This window comes from Naegleria lovaniensis, assembly GCF_003324165.1.
Source record: "Naegleria lovaniensis strain ATCC 30569 chromosome Unknown tig006, whole genome shotgun sequence".
In the NCBI taxonomy this organism is placed as follows: Eukaryota; Heterolobosea; class Eutetramitea; order Acrasida; family Naegleriidae; genus Naegleria; species Naegleria lovaniensis.
The window spans coordinates 229,580-246,146 of record NW_025407828.1 but is presented as its reverse complement, the minus strand read 5'-3'; the positions used below and the strand labels follow the sequence as shown (position 1 = coordinate 246,146).

The window sequence follows — 16,567 nt, the reverse complement described above, 5'->3', positions numbered from 1 at the left end:
CATCCCTCAAATGATGACTCGTTTAAAATAGGTGAACAATCTCTGAATCCATGTGATTACATCGTAAACGCTAGACAGTAACTGATGACTTGCAAATACTCAATTTTTAAAAATTCTCCAACAAGCAAGAGAACCTCTTCGTTATTTGAACTTTCCAATCCTTAATTTTCCGATTAGAAAAACAAAAAAAATGCAAAACAACAACAACATGAAGGCTATTTATTCTCTGGCACAATTCATTCGGTTTTGCACGCTCGTGTTTGCCATATGTTTTTATTGTGGTATCATGACGATCGGATTGATACTTTTAACTCCTTTGAAATATTTTGGATTTGGAGATTTGGTTTTTAAGATTTATTGTATGTGGGCCGGAAGAGGATATTGGACGTTTATATTTGTATTGGAACAATTGGATCAGGTTGAGTTGATTTGGTATGGCGACAAAATTCCAAAATATGAGAATAGTATTTGTATCTCGAATCATGTCGCAGATACGGATTTTATATTGATTCAAACATTTGGAATGAGAAAAGGAATGCTCGGACATACAAAATTCATGATGAAGGAAATTATCAAGTAAGTATCATTTCCATGAAACTGAAATTAATTTTCATATTATTAATATTATTCATTTTCATATAACTATCCATTGATAATTGAAAAGATATGTTCCTGGTGTTGGATGGGGATGTTATTTATTAAATCACATTATGATGACTCGTAATTGGACAAAAGACAAGGATTCCATTGCTAAAGTTTTCGGAAATATCAAGAGTCACAAAATACCTGTTTGGATTATTTCATTCCTGGAAGGAACGAGATTCACTCCTCAAAAGTTAGAAGCTTGTAAAAAATTCTGTGAAAAAAAAGGAATTAAGCCGACCGAATATGTATTGACTCCAAGAGTGAAAGGGTTCAAAGCAACTGTCTCTAATTTTGCAGATTCTCACATTGAATACGTCTATGATTTTACTATTGCTTACGAAGATGGACCTGTGTCAATTATGCAGCTCATGAGAAAACCATTTAAAGGAAAGAGAATTCATATTCACGTGCGCCGTATTCCTATCAAGGACATTCCTTATGACGATGATGAAAAGATTGAGAAATGGGTGTATGATTGTTTTTACAGAAAAGATGAAATGCTGAAAGAATTCCAAAAAACCAAGTCTTTCGGCGAGGCTTTACACGAGCCCTATAATTATGAAGATTTCATAACAGAACCTTTGAAACGAATGTCAAAGCTTTAATGTAACATAAAACATGATTTAAGTTATTACAATAGTTATTTATTGTTAATATGACTCAACACTATTTCTGAACAGGTTCACTGGAAGCAACTATTGTTGCAATTGTTTATTTCTTCTTTCTCTTTCTTCGTTGATCGTCAAAGTATGGGTTATTGAGAATGTCCTGAGCTTGAGGTCTGGACAAGTTATCTTTTTCTAACATGGACAATGTAATATCAATCAATTGAGCAGAGTATTCCTGACCTTCTTGCAACTTGGATCTCAACCATTCTTTCACTGCTGCAGGTTCCTTTGCCATATAAATATTGCTGATCGATGTGAAAGTATCTTTGGTCATGATCTGGTAGATGGCTACACCCAAACTGTAAATATCTGTGTTTGCGTAATATTTACCGCCCAAACCAAGTTCAGGTGACATGAACAGTGGAGTTCCTGCATAAGAATTGTTCATCGAGTTATTACTTTGAGCTTTTGCCAAACCAAAATCTGCCAAAACAATTTGAATGAATTCCTCATCGAGATCCTTAATGAAGATGTTACTTGGTTTCACATCACGGTGAATAAGTTTCATTCGACAGTGAATATAATCCAATGCATCACACATTTGATAAATCACTTGTTTGATAATCTTCTCAGAGCAATGGAATTCAGCTGCTGTCAATTTGCTCAAATCACCATGTTCATAAAAGTCCATATCAATCACGAGAATATTACCCTTATCCACAAAGAAGTCATTCACTTTGAGAATATTTGGATGTTCAACGTTCATTAATTGAGTACCTTCTTTCATCATGGTATTCAATTCTTCCATATTTGTAAATTTAATGACTTTGAGAGCTTTCATCTTGTTATTTCTTGTGTCCTCTGCTTTGAAAACTGAACCAAATGCACCTTGTCCAATTCTAATAAAGTTCTTATAACGTGACATGGGATCAAATCCAGTTCCAGAAGATCCAACAGAACTTCCTTGACTCAATGGTTTGAAATTCACACTTTCGTCCGATGGGAAGAAGGAAGCATCAAGTCCAGTTTCATTTCCTAATTCAATTTGAATGGTTCTAGAAGTTGGAACGCTCTCAAGTTCACTCTGAGTCTTCTTTCTACGATACACAATAAAGATTACAACACCAATGACCACCAAAATGACCACAAAGATCAAGACCAATAAAATTGGAACTACAATGGCTGCAATGATACCAGAATTGTCAATGGTTGGACTTGGAGCTCTTTGAGATTGTGCTGGTTGAGGAATATTCATGACCGAAAAGGATGTTAAATGAGTGGTGGCACACATCAAATTATATGTAATGAGTCCAGAGTCATTCTTTAAAATTGTGAAATTGGAGGTTAATCCATCATATTTCCATTGACTTGATACAGAGTCATAATAGAAACAAGTTAAATTAAGACTGGTACCCATACTTGAAGTATTCTGCATAAATGATGCTCCATTAAAGTGTAAATAAATGGGAGAGGACATGGAGAGACCTTTCACACTCACGACACTGCTACCATCCTTAGATAATAAAGAGAGAGAAATGATAGGACTTAATATGGACTTTTCATCGGATGCCGTGTTCACAGAAGAGAGAATATCGACAGAAACACTGGATGCCATTCCATTTTGTGACATTTGAGATGCAAAATTGGGTGGAAATTCAATCAGTGCTTTGGATAAAGAGATTTTCTTTCCATTGAGTTGATTCAATTGTGAAACACTTTCAAAAAGTGCTTGACCTCCCGACAGTTGAAGTGGAATGGAGGAGGGTGTTGATGAATTTCCAGACATGGCATTTACATTTCTAGCCAAAGTTGCAATAGATGCCAATAATTTGGTAAATTCCACAGATTTTGTGCTCCAAATGCCAAACAAGTCTACAATTTCAGTAACTTGATTGGTATCTAACAATAATGACTTGATTGCAGTTGAACAGAATTGATCTGAATGTTTTCCAGCAGCATTCAAGAAGTAATTCAACCAATTGTAAATATTTGTAAGTTGTGCATCAATGCTCGATGGAGATTGAGAATAAAGCATGGTGAATACATTTCTTAACGGTGAAAGAACTAATTGAAGAATCTTTTCATCGACATTAACACCAAGTTCAGGAATACCATTCAATACAGAAATCATATCCATCAATAAAGAAGCAAGAGCATCAGAAGTTGCCTTAGTAATTGATCCAGCTGCTTGTTGATTCACTGAATATTCAAGCAATGAAAATAGACTTGATACGGTCACAGCACTGTCCATTCTCAGAGTTTCATTTCCTCTCCAATTATTGAAACTATAACGAACATAATTCAAAGTATTTGTGAGAGATGAATCTTGAGCAAGCGTTGAAGGTAAATTCAATGAGAGTGATTGTTGCAATTTTGCTATAGATCCACTCGTGTTGATAAGAGTGACAGAAATGGTAATTCCATTGGGAGCATAGGGTAATCGAGTAATGACCCATCGTTTTGGAGTATTCGACAGAACCACCATACGTTTGTTATTGGAATTAGAAAAAACTTCCATCAAATAACTCGATACACTCTCCACATTGTGAATGCAATGAATCACAAATTGGCTTTCATAGGCAATCATTTTAGAAGATGGGTCATAAATTTCACAATAGAATCTTGGTTTGGCATCCATTCGAGTAGAAACTCTTGCATAGGATGTTCCATCTTGATTGGATGCAGTCACTGCAAACGTGTAGGTTGTTTCAGCTTGTAAATAGGCAGCAGGAATGATCAATTTGCTTACTACATTGTTGGTACCATAGATCGCTTCATTAACAGTATTTTCTGTAATAAAACTGCTATTCGATGAATTACCAGACAAGAGATTCGATGTCAATCTCAGTGATCCGCTTTGTAACGTCCATGTCACATTGCATGCAGATTGTGAAGCAATACTTGCAGTTAACACTAAATTTCTACCATAGGGTGAGATTGCTGGTATAGGTTCAATATTAATATTTGGAATGGAAATGGACGAGTTTAACACAGTAAACGTTCCTACAAATGTTCCTGTCACATTTCGATTGTCATTGTTGTTACTACCATCCCCAGCAATGACCAAGGATAGTGCAACCGTGTAGTCACCCGGATTTAAAAATCCTGCTGGAATTCGTAATGAAGGGCTTGTTGAAGTTTGAGAAATAACATCCGCATTAATCAATACATCCTTCACACTCCATTGATAGGTGAATGTTGATGTCGCTGGTGTGAAATTAGAGATGTATGGATCTATTATTTTAACTCCAATGGTAATGTTACTTTCTTGTGAATATGATTTTTCAAGATTGGTCATCACAAGATTAATCTTATCATATGCCTTGTATGAAAGCTTAATAGAGCTAATTGTTGGTACAGTAGCAACACCAATGACAAGAAGCTCACCAGAATAGCTTGAATCAAATACACTGGCAGTAGATGGTTGATAGTTCACAATTCGAATCATTTGAGCTTTTTCATACGAAGATGACAAGGTTGCAAACACACCAAGATAAGCATAACTCATCAAACTACTTGCACCGTTAGGAGCAACCTCAAGAATACATGACTCTCCGACACAATCCAAAAATCTATTTTGATCGACAATGGTAGTATCACTCAAAATATTGTATGAGGGATAAGTCACTCTTGCATATAATATCGAATAAAAACGAGTAGTAAAAGCAGTGGCAAGCCCGTTTTTACCTTCTATTGCCAATGGAAGCTGTCTGTAATACACAGAGCCTGAGAGCTCTGTAAATAACCTACTTGGAATAATAATGATAGGTTTGTCTGCTAAATTGGAGAGATAATTCTGAACAGAAGTCACGCATGGTGTGGACACTGGAGTAGAAGAATCTGAGGAATAACACATCCAAGAAAGTGACACATTTCTGAATGCTTGATAAGTATTTTTAGATGAGGCTCTGACAATGATATCCAAACCAGAAGGATAAGAAGTGAGAGCTAGATCCAAAGTAATAGCGTTTTGTGAAGTTTGTCTTTGAGTATTAGCAGCTGTAGTATCTACTTGTAAAGTGATGTTATAGGGTGTTAATCTTAAAAGATTCATATTGTCAATCTTATTACCATATCCAAGATAGATTTTAAATTCCGATGCATCCCATTTGCATTCAACATTGTTTGGATTTCCTAACAAGGAATAATCTTCTGGGAATAGTTCCAAACAAGATTTTGATGAAATGGAAGGAGCAAGGGATGTTAAGGTCTTCTTGCTTGAATAAATCACAGAAGTTGAGCCATCCAATTGCACACCATGATATTGACAAGTGTTGCCAACAAATCCGTCAAAACAAGTACACTTGTCTAGTTCATAGCATTTTCCTTGAGAAGAGCACACAGAAATGTCAGTACTTTGGAAACCAAAACAACTAGTGACATTACACGTGCTTTTGTCAATGTCGTATCCAAGATTACATTGACATGCATTTGGACCTGTACAAGTACCATGTTTGCTACACACTTCTGAGTTGTTTGATAATAAACCAAAACATATTGGATATTGACAGTACTCTCCTCCATATCCTGTGTTACAATTACATTTGTCTGTGGCTGAACATGTACCTCTTCCACTACAGACCTTTTGCGTATCATCAGCTGGTATTCCAAAACAGACAGGATTGTCACAAAATGTTCCGTTTCTACCAGGTTGACACACACAAACATCTGGTGCAACACACGATCCAAACGAGTAACAAACATTAGTGGAATTAGATGGAATTCCATTGCAACTATGGTATTGACATTGATTACCGTAATACTTGGTTTGTGAAGTTGGTCCAGTTTTACCTTAATATATAGTCAAATTGTCAAATACCAATGGCCATATGAGTTGTAAACTTACATGAACAAACATTTGGTGCGGTACATGTACCGTTTCCTGAGCACACAGTATTAGTATCTGTTTTCACAATTCCAAAACAGTTAAAGTTTTCACAATATTGACCAAAATATTCTGAGGAATTACAAGTACAATTGTTTGGAGAAATACAGTTTCCTCGGCCATTGCAAACACTTGAGCTATTGAATAGAATGTTATCACAGTAGTAAAGATCACAATTCGTTCCACTATATCCAGTTTTACATGAACATGTGTTTGGTGCTGTACAGGTTCCATTTCCATTACAAACAGAGGGAGAATTAAAAGGAATGCCATTGCAGTCATGCATTTCACAATTGTTACCATAATATCCTGGATTACAAGTGCAGTTGTTGTGGGAAGAGCAAGTTCCATGTCCAGAGCAAACACTTGCAGTGTTTGAGTTCACAACTCCATAACAGTAAAAGGTTTCACAATTATTTCCACTATAGTTAGGGATACAACTACAATTATCTGGCTTGTAGCATTGTCCTCTTCCTGAACAAACTCGAGTGTCATTGAATATGACACCATAGCAATTATACAAGGCACACTCTGAAGAATAGTATCCCCAATTGCAATTACATTGATTAGGTCCAATACATGTACCATTTCCACTACAAACAGTTGGATCCACATTACGCTTTTTATAGCATAGTGGTAAACAAGTAGAAAAGTCAGAAGACAATACGTAGGATGTACTATCCACACAAGTAATGATAAGTCTTCGTAGCACTTTGTTCAACGTATCAGTAATTAGAAATTCTGGCTTTGAGCCATGGAATGACATGTCCACAGGATAATTAAACAATGCTTGTGTGACATCGAGATAACCAGGTGCACCTGCCGTTCCATTTCCTGCAATGGTAGTGATTATACCGTGAACATCTACTTTTCTAATTGCATGGTTGTGTCTATCTACAATATAAACTTCTTTTGAAGCAGAATTATAAGTAACACCTTGTGGATAAGTTAAACGAGCTGAAGTGGCTGGACCTTTATCACCACTATATCCTGATTGTCCAACTGTGCCTGCAAAAACGATCATGGTGCCATTTGAAAATAACTTTTGAATGACATGATTATAGACATCAGCAATGAACAAATCTCCTTCAGGTGTGAGTGTCAGTCCCAATGGCCTAAACAATCCATTTGCCACCACAACACTAGTACTCGTCTGTCTGGTCCATTTAATGACCTGACCTCTTCCTTCATCACAAATATAGACGACGGAGTCATCTTTGGCAGCCGCAACACCATGCAATCCTCTATCAGCAATTGGTGAATCTTGATAAACGAAGGACACCATATTTGTTCCTAAATCATACTGCCGTACGACATAGTTATATGAATCTGCAATATAAACATAGTTAGTACCCATGGATAGTTGGGTGGGATTGTTATATTGAGCCAATGATGCTGCCACGTTATTGACAGCAGCTCCTTGTACTCCAGTACCAGTGAAAACTGTACGGACGAGTGTGATTTGATTAATTTTGTAGACATATCCAAGAACGCTTATCAAATAATCGCCATCCGGATGTACCACTGCACCATAGAGAGTGTTCTCCAAGTTGGTCATTACATTGGAGACTTGATAGGCAACTTCCACTTCTCCTGCTGCTCTGACACCAAAAGACGATATTATTGTGCTCGACGATGACGAATAAATTATTAAAATTAAATAGATCATCAAACGGGTGAACACCCGTTCGTTGATGTGATTGAAAAGTGGTTTTTTGGTACGCATATGCAGAAAGAGAGGTTGACTAAACTACACGAGTGTTCAGGTGAATGACAAGGTTTTTACAGCTGAAAGAACCTTGTTGTGGTGTGAATCGGTGAAGGTTTGTGTGAATCGATGTCGTTGTGATCACAATGTGGTCACTCACTCCAGTGGAAGACGCAATGAAAAGTCAAATTTTTCGAGATGGCGATGTGGAATGTGTTTGACAGTTCTGAAAATAGGAAGTCCTGCACACGAATCAAAAAACAGCGGAAAAAATGGCTTTATCGTCGAACACAACGCATCCATACAGGTGAGGATGAGTCTCGGATGTTTTTGACATGACGCAGGTTGTTGCTGAAAACTCAACTTTCCTGCATGAATCCAAAGCACCTCAAAACTTTCTTGCATGAATCCATAAGGAGCGAGAATGTCCATGATTATAATTGATTAATATGATGGTCCGAGATTGAGCCCAAGACTTTGGCCTTGATGGTTCAGTGCAAGAATTGAGAAACGGCATTTTTTAAATCTTCCTTATTGCAAGGCTTTAACAAGATCATATCAATAATACCTCTCTCAATATCATCCGAATGATCTGAAAAGCCATCTCCTGTAAGGAGTATAATGGCAGGAGACTTTTCATGTTTGTTTGAGCATAATTTTCGAATTTCCTGAGCTGCTTGCAAACCATCCATGCCTGGAGGCATGTTGAGATCAGTAATAATCAAACGGTGATAGTTTGGATTGAACCTTTCCAACAATTGCTGGGCATTGCAAACCGCTTCAGCCTCAAATCCAACATTCTTTAACAATCGAATGATGATCATACGATTGATAGCGTTGTCTTCCGCTATAAGGATTTGAGGATGTTCAAGAGTTGTACTATTTCTTCTTCGGTTCTCCTTCTCCGCACTCATGTATTTCTCGACATAGGTTTTTTGAAATTCCATTTGTCTTGATAAATTAGAAATGACAGCGCTTTGAGAAATACTAGTGCTGCGTCTACGTTGCATCAGGCTACCACTACAAGTTGCTGGTACTTCATGTTCTGCATTTGCTTCCTTCTCAACTGACGGTGAGGGTACAACCTTTTCATTGTTAGAGACCACTTGGAATGGAACCATTAAGGTAAAAGTACTTCCTTTCCCGACTTGAGATTGTACACTGATCTTTCCTCCCATAAAGGATACATTATTTCTCACATTACTGTATGAAGAGTCATTCATATATGGGATAAACATTGCCAAATGATTAGGTTAACATGAGACAATCATCAAAAACGAAAAACGTACCTTAATCCGAGACCAGTTCCTGGAATTCCACAATTACTGAAACTGTTCAACTGCACAAACGGTTGGAAGAGCATGTTCAGATATTGTGTTTCAATTCCCTTTCCATGATCAATAACTTTAAACTCAAACCATTGTCGAGAGGATGAACACTTTTTACCCACAACAGGATTCACATGATGATCATTAGTAGTTGTGGCTTGCTTGCTTAGACCACATCTCAAAGTGATGGTCTGGCCTTTCTTTGATGCTTTTGCAGCATTACTGAGCAAATTGATCAAACATTGTTGAAGACTGGATTGACTTCCATGAACCAGCAAGTTCTCACCAATGTCTTCACTCAATTCTAGCTCAACATGTACTTTTAGTGGTTTACAATAACCTCTGATAATGTTATAGATGGTGCGTAAACATGAGGCTAATTCAAAATCTAAGGTCATCATATCTGATTGAGAGTGTCTGCGATTGTTGTTTGGTTGATGTGTGGAAATATTCTCTGTTCTTGCAAAATGTAAGATATCCTCAATCACACTCAAAATCATTCCATTGGAGCATTCCACATTTTCCAAGAGCTCCTTTTGTTCTGCAGTCAAGGAATTGGTGTCCTTCAATAATTCAATACTTCCCAAACTCGATAAGCATACAGTTCTGAACTCGTGTGAAATGTTGGAAATGAACTTTTCTCGTGTTTGCAAGGCGTTGGATAATTGTTCACTGGCAACACTGAGCTGATCTACCTTTCCATTGAGACATTCCGTGAATGAAACAATATACAAAGAAAAGATCAACATGGAAAGTATACATGGAAAACATTCGGATATCAGAGGCATACACTCATTGTACATGAATGAAAATCCATCCATCGTGTTCGAGGAATTTCGAGAATAGTGGACCCACGACAACAGCAATCGATAGAAAATACGTCCCAGATAGTGCGTAACGAAATAGAAAGGAACAATGATTCTCCACAAAGAGTTGTTCATCCTAGAGGTGCTTCCAATAATCATGAGTTTCAAGGGCAGTAACAGCATGGTGTGTGTTTTGAAAAAGAAAAACCGAATGCTGAACAGGAACAGACTTAGAACCACGTTAACGGTCTGTACATTGGAGGTGGTCAACTCGTTGGAAGAACAGAGCCAACGTATAAGAAGTTTTTTGACACTGACAGAGAGTGCATTGAGGATTCTGAATCTCTTGACAACATTTTTAAATAGGTCCACGCTAAACGAGTACCCTGTAAATAGAGTGAGCAAGAGAACAATTGTTTTGCAAACGCCATTGTTCATGAAGGAGTGCAACCCCACAAGAAAGTAATCTAAAAGAACACCATATTTTACAAGAATAAGCTGAACATTTAACATTTGTTTCCATTTCTGGGTATTTGGATTCAACGAAGAAAATTCCGAAAAATCCTTTTCAAAGTGCTGACACTCAGTCATGGAGGATCTTCTTTGGGACTCATCATTCTTTCTAACGGGCAGGTAATTTGATGAAGTGTCTGTGGACAATGTATGTGTGTGGTGATGCATTGTTCCATGTTGGTTGAGCGAAAGGAGTGGCGAGTTGTTGTCAAACATGGATTGTTTTTTTTAAAGTGCTCGAAGGGCTGATTCGCTCAACTCAACGCACTTATGCATCAAAACATTGTGTTAACATTCACCAAAAAGAGTATCCTGTGGGGACAAGACGACGATCATTTGTTCAGAACTGTTTTTGGTGCACCTACATTTTAACACAAGCGTCCAATCTAACATGGAACTTAGATATTAACCGACATGTTATCCCAATCTCGATTGAGGCTCAAACTTGTTAAGCTTCTTAAAAAAGGCAATTAAAAAACGATTCAACACTTTGTTTAAATTCAATCATTCGCTAAAACAGGGAGTTTGGTTTCACACAACAAACAATGAGAGTATCCCATCTGAATTACCATATTTCAATGCAAACGGATTGGTCGTAACAGCTTATCTTTTCTTAATGAAGGACTTTTGATTTTCATACCCCAAGCTTTAAATAGTGCAAGGTTCACCTCGTCTCTGAACACTACACTTCAAAAACGTGTTCCGAGTGTGGTCGTGTGAATTGGCAGCTTGGAGGTAGTCACGTGTTTCAGTGTTCGAATCGAGCGTGTGCCTTTACCCTTGCCCGTGATTGGAATGGCAGTAAGAACATCTTCCTCATGAATCAACACCAATTGAACGAGGAGCCACAAGATTAGCCACCAAAGAAACACAAACAACACGATTACATGGAGATGAACCAGTCACAGAGTGACGACTTGGAAACACTCGACGTGTCCATGTTGAGTGAGTAACGACCACACCAATGTGTGTACAAGAACCACCATCCCTCGCACACTCATGTGTGTGTGTAGGGCTGTAGAGTAGGCAAGCTTTAGCCTCGGCATCGAATATTCCCCTTATAGGGTACTCCCTACATTTGGATGTGAAATAAAGCTGATAGTTGTGCTTCTGAAGGGATGGAACTTGTAAGAATTAAATTGTTGATCAATTTGCTGAGAAGAGAAAATGTTTGCAGTCCATGATGGAGAAAGGAGTGAGCGAGAGAACAGGCTGTTCTTAAAAATTATTCATAATCTTGGAGGCAGCCAAAGAGCGAGCCTTCATTTCTTCTCTTTTGATATTTTTCGAAAAGATTTAAATTTTAGATCAATTTCAATAGATTGGAGATGCATAAGTTTTGAATGGAACATTGCCGAATCATTGGTAGAGCAAAAAGAGCATGCGTTGTTTCTTCTCTCATATTTTGGGATACTATAGCCACAACATTTCCACTGAAATCGATCACAACAACTTACAAAGGGTTAATATGAACAAATTGAATAATAACACAGTGTACTTTATGGTGACGAATGGTATTTCCATTCATGCTCCATTTTCTACAAGCTTTACTTGTTCTTCCATGATCTATATTCAGAAAAGCATTGTAGACTTTCAGTCTCTAAATATCTTTTCGTTTCTCCAATGCTTTGCATATAATTTCTGCTCACCCATTGTTCAACTTTTTTCTCAATTTCGCTATCTGTACTATCCGCATCAAAAATTGTTTCTTTTCCTTCTCGTTCTAGTTTTTTAAGTGTCCTATATATGAGATTAAGGTGTATTGTAATGTCAAATCATGATCGTTTTTTTCGTAGACAAGTGAACAATAACACAAATTTCATCAATATATGATTCCATGGGATTGGTGAATCAATCCATGACTTACTTTTTCACAACATGAGCTGGTTTTGATTCACACCACGCCTCAAATTTCACTTTTTGCTGAGCTGTTTTGAGATTGTTTTTAGATTCTTCCTTAGCATGCATAAATTCATGCAACTCTTGATGTTTACTCTTCACATCCATGTGATTGACCATTTCTCTTTCTGAGGTGAAAATTCCCTTCTTCCATCTTCGTCTTGCTCGATGTGGCACTTGATCCACGTCGGCAACGATGGTCTTTCCTGTTTGAGAAACCACATCTCGGACCGTTTTTCTAAATACTCTCTTCGAATAGGTTCGACTCGCTGTCGTTGAGTATTCATCGCTGTCGTAGGTGCTGGTTCCGAATTTCTTTTTACTTCTTGCCATGATGGTTAACTTTGCGGAAGATGAAGAATTCGATGACAAGAAATGAGATGTGATTTGATCCTTTTTGTTCTATTTTTTGCTTGTCAGATCAAGAAGAGAGACAAACCATTCAAGAATTGCACACGCGGCTCACGACGGATGAATGTTTCCCAAGCTCCATTAAAGTTAAAAATATTTATAAATCTACAACAACAACAACAACACCATCAACTCTCGCATACAACAACCACGATATTGATGATCAGTACTCTTTTGTTAAGCAATTTCAATTTCACACACGACAATATCTTGCTTGTTAGTGGAAAGACGAATGGTGGATTGCATTCTCTTTTCATCCTTTCTCATGTAATTGGTAAAGAACGTACACAATACTGTTGTTCCACCTGTTAAATTCTGTGTATGACTTGCAAAATAATTGGTGGTTGCTTTGTAGATTCCTTTTTGTGCTTTTTTCAACATGTATTCTTCTGGCCCATAACCTTGACGAAAATCTCTTGAAACGTAACCACCCATTCTAGTTCGATTGTGAGCATAGTAAGCATGTTCGCCATGAGGAGATGGTTCTTCGACATGTAAATCAATATCAACATCATTGGTGTCCCAAGCCATTGAGATTCTAATGTCCAAATCAAAATGATGAATCAATCGCTTGTCAATGATTGGTAAATTCTTATCATTTAACAACAAATGATTCATTTCAGTGGCAACTGTTAATTCAATTTCATCAAATCTCATGTCCCATTTTCCTGTAATCACCTTATTAAAGAGTTCCATGGCTTCACTATATTTACCCATTCGTTCCTTCACTAATGCAAGATCTCTGTATGATTGAGGTTCACCAGGTGACAACTTTTTCACTCTCTCAAATACCCATTCAGCCAATTCCAATTCATTGGCTTGATCCAAACGATATCCTACAATACGATACAATTGAGTATTTTCCAATTCCAATTCGGCAATGTTGGATAAAATTCTCACACCCAATTCATTATTCTTTAACTTGGTCAAGAATAAATCGGCCACATCCAAATAAAAAGCAGGAGAATCTTTGAGACTTTCTCGTTGTTTCAAATATTCCTTGTAAGGATTTTTGGAATCAGCAATAGCAGCACAATAAGCCGAGTCAGGAGTCCATGGTTTGATTTTGATGGATCCTGCCACCGATGAAGATCCTTGTTCCTCGTTGCTCTCTTTCTTGTCATCCATAGAAATGAGCGAGTCAACGCTTTCACTCATGCAACATCTGGCACCTGCACATTCTCTTCGACAACAATTTCGAGAGAGAGCACTGCTTCTACAACATTCTCTTTCTATTGTGGAATCACTTGCCAAAGATTTCTTCTTGGAGGTCAATTCGCGTTCCTTGGACACTTTAAAATCAGTTTTGTGCCATGAAACACGTTGGTTCCATTGAGAAATGACACGCTCTAGCTTTTGTTGCTCTCTCTTCTTTTCATCATCTTCTTGTTTTTGTTTCAATTGTTGGAATTGTTGGTATACATCAGTCAGTGTCGCTGGAGGAGTAATATTGTGTTTGAGATATTGATCTAGCGTTTCAAGCACCACAAGTGAAGTATTATCAGTGACAATTCTAAAATCTTGTCCAATCTTACGAATTTCATCCTTAAAGAGATGAGGGAAGGCGGAGAGTGAGTCAATCTTTTGTTGAGCCCACAACAATGGAATAATGGCAGCTGCATCTTGACTGCTCGATACGTCTACTGGTAATTCTAATTCTTGAACTTTGAATACAGAGCTACCATAGCGGAATGAAATTGCAATATTCACTGATTTTTTGTTACACTTCTTGTTGAACTTGCCCAATAGTTTAAACAATTCACCTTCCTTGAGGCTTACTGGTTCATTGGGATAGACCTCTTCCAATTCACTCTCTTCATAGTCAGCCACAGCAAACGACAAGACTGGTTTTCCTACTGCGTTCAACAATTCTTGCTCTGAAATTTCATTGGCATTCAAATAAATACCTCCACTCTTGGTAGCAATATGTTTCAATAATGAAGCATTCACAACAGGGGCAGTATTGATGAAATAAATAGGTTTTTCAAAGCTGCAAGATGGAGTAATCTCATGTCCAATGGTGTGAACACCATTTGTAAAGGCAATGCAATAATCAACGTTCTTACTGATAAGATTCTTGTCTAGTAACAGCATGTTAGATCCTCCATCATAAATTAAATGTTCTTCTGACATTACGAATGAATGAAGTTCCTTTGCAGACTTAAATTCCTTTGTGGATATAATGGAATTGCTGAAAAGAGATAATACGACTGACTTCATTTCAACATTCTCTGCAATGGCTTGTAGAATTTTCACATTCTTGGCATGATGAACTGCTTGACTCATAGAACAATCCCACAAGATTTGAACCTTGTCACCAACTCTAGCTTTGTTTCTCATATCATTGGTCAAGTTAGGAACTGGAATAGATGTCATAAAGTAGCCATCCTCCACGGCAAGTAAAATGTCATTAATACTATCAGATTGTTTGGTTACTGTTAAATTGAATCCAAGCATATTTTCTTTCAAATCTTTTTTGGTCAATGTAAAACGTGCATTGAAGTTTACGCTTGATTCCTTATTCTTACTGGACCATAATAATTCAGAATTGTGGTCTGTCTCTGAGTGACAAGTTTCCATAAATACCTCAGTGTCGTAGCCTTGCAATGATGTTTCATTAAGAGTGAACTCGATTTTACTTTCTGGCCTTAATGAAGCAAAATCAAAATAAGAAAGTGGAATCCAAGCACTTCCCTTCACAACACCCTGATCTGAAACTTGATGGTCGTCATGGGAATGAACTCTTTCTTGAAGCATCATTTGATAGGTCACTTGAATGGTTTTGTCTGTGTTGTAGGGCAATCTATTGAAAGCAATGAAAAACATGAAAATGATTTGTGAGCAAGACATCCAAAAAACGCTCAGTATCATCCACCAACATAATTTGAAGACAATCTGTGAATACTTACGGATAAACTCTTGTTTTAAAACAATTGGATTGAGTCACCTTTTCAATCATTGAAACTTTTCCACCTGATCGCACTTCTTCTTCAAACACTTCTTTTGCCTTCTCTTTTTCTACTGGAACTGCATGAATGAGTTTTCCATTCACTTCCATGGCATAACCAATAAGAGTAGCACCCTCTGGCATTGGTAAAAGTAATTCACCTTCAGTAGTCTTACTATTTGCATTTCTGAAAGTCATGGTTGAAACGACTTGAACGAGAGGATAGGTCACATGGCATTTCACATGATGTTCAACAAGTGGAAGTAATGTCGATGCTTTATCACTGAACTTTTCTCCTGGCAAATGAACAGAGATGAATTTGTCCAATGGAAGATGACGAATACTGTTGGGTACATTGAGAGCAGCAGTAGCGATGGATGGAGAATCTATTGCCACGGTAGAGGATGATGTGTGTTGTTGTGGATCGTTGTTATGGATACACTCCGTGTTATGAACCATGTTGGAATCATCCACGGGAGGAGAGGTATTGCCAGTATTACCTGTAGAGGGAGTGTTGTTGGATGACACTTCGAGTTGAGACAATTCATCATCCACAGCTTTGGATGATTTCTTGCTTCCAAACAGCTTTCCGATCATGGTGTGTTCAGAGATTGATATTTTTTTGAATTGATGGTTTGTTGTGGCTCATGAACTTTTTATTAAACAGACAGGAATGCGAAGAAGGAACATGAAAAAGGAGAAGAATGGAACTTGTCCAGTCTCGTTGCACAAGAGTCTCGCTGCATTTTGAATTAAGGAAAGTGAGTGAGCTTAGGTTGTTAAATCCAATGTTGAGAGTATAAACTTTCGCGCCATA

The 16,567-nt window shown here is 37.5% G+C and overlaps 5 protein-coding genes across 5 annotated transcripts; 1 reads left to right on the top strand and 4 right to left on the bottom strand.

Moving 5' to 3' along the window:
• Positions 1-190: 190 nt before the first annotated feature.
• C9374_013350 (uncharacterized protein) lies at positions 191-1,250 on the top strand (the record flags this gene model as incomplete). Its single annotated transcript, XM_044689217.1, has 2 exons — positions 191-576; positions 665-1,250. 2 exons carry the CDS (start codon positions 191-193, stop codon positions 1,248-1,250), a joined length of 972 nt encoding a protein of 323 aa, XP_044553759.1.
• Positions 1,251-1,356: 106 nt separating this feature from the next.
• On the bottom strand, positions 1,357-7,864 carry C9374_013349 (uncharacterized protein; the record flags this gene model as incomplete). Its single annotated transcript, XM_044689216.1, has 2 exons — positions 1,357-6,044; positions 6,100-7,864. The coding sequence occupies 2 exons, from the start codon at positions 7,862-7,864 to the stop codon at positions 1,357-1,359; spliced, it is 6,453 nt and encodes a 2,150-aa protein (XP_044553758.1).
• Positions 7,865-8,337: 473 nt separating this feature from the next.
• Positions 8,338-9,995, bottom strand: C9374_013348 (uncharacterized protein; the record flags this gene model as incomplete). Its single annotated transcript, XM_044689215.1, has 2 exons — positions 8,338-9,049; positions 9,136-9,995. 2 exons carry the CDS (start codon positions 9,993-9,995, stop codon positions 8,338-8,340), a joined length of 1,572 nt encoding a protein of 523 aa, XP_044553757.1.
• Positions 9,996-12,040: 2,045 nt separating this feature from the next.
• C9374_013347 (uncharacterized protein) lies at positions 12,041-12,725 on the bottom strand (the record flags this gene model as incomplete). Its single annotated transcript, XM_044689213.1, has 2 exons — positions 12,041-12,233; positions 12,361-12,725. 2 exons carry the CDS (start codon positions 12,723-12,725, stop codon positions 12,041-12,043), a joined length of 558 nt encoding a protein of 185 aa, XP_044553756.1.
• Positions 12,726-12,980: 255 nt separating this feature from the next.
• C9374_013346 (uncharacterized protein) lies at positions 12,981-16,347 on the bottom strand (the record flags this gene model as incomplete). Its single annotated transcript, XM_044689212.1, has 2 exons — positions 12,981-15,606; positions 15,713-16,347. The coding sequence occupies 2 exons, from the start codon at positions 16,345-16,347 to the stop codon at positions 12,981-12,983; spliced, it is 3,261 nt and encodes a 1,086-aa protein (XP_044553755.1).
• Positions 16,348-16,567: the final 220 nt, after the last annotated feature.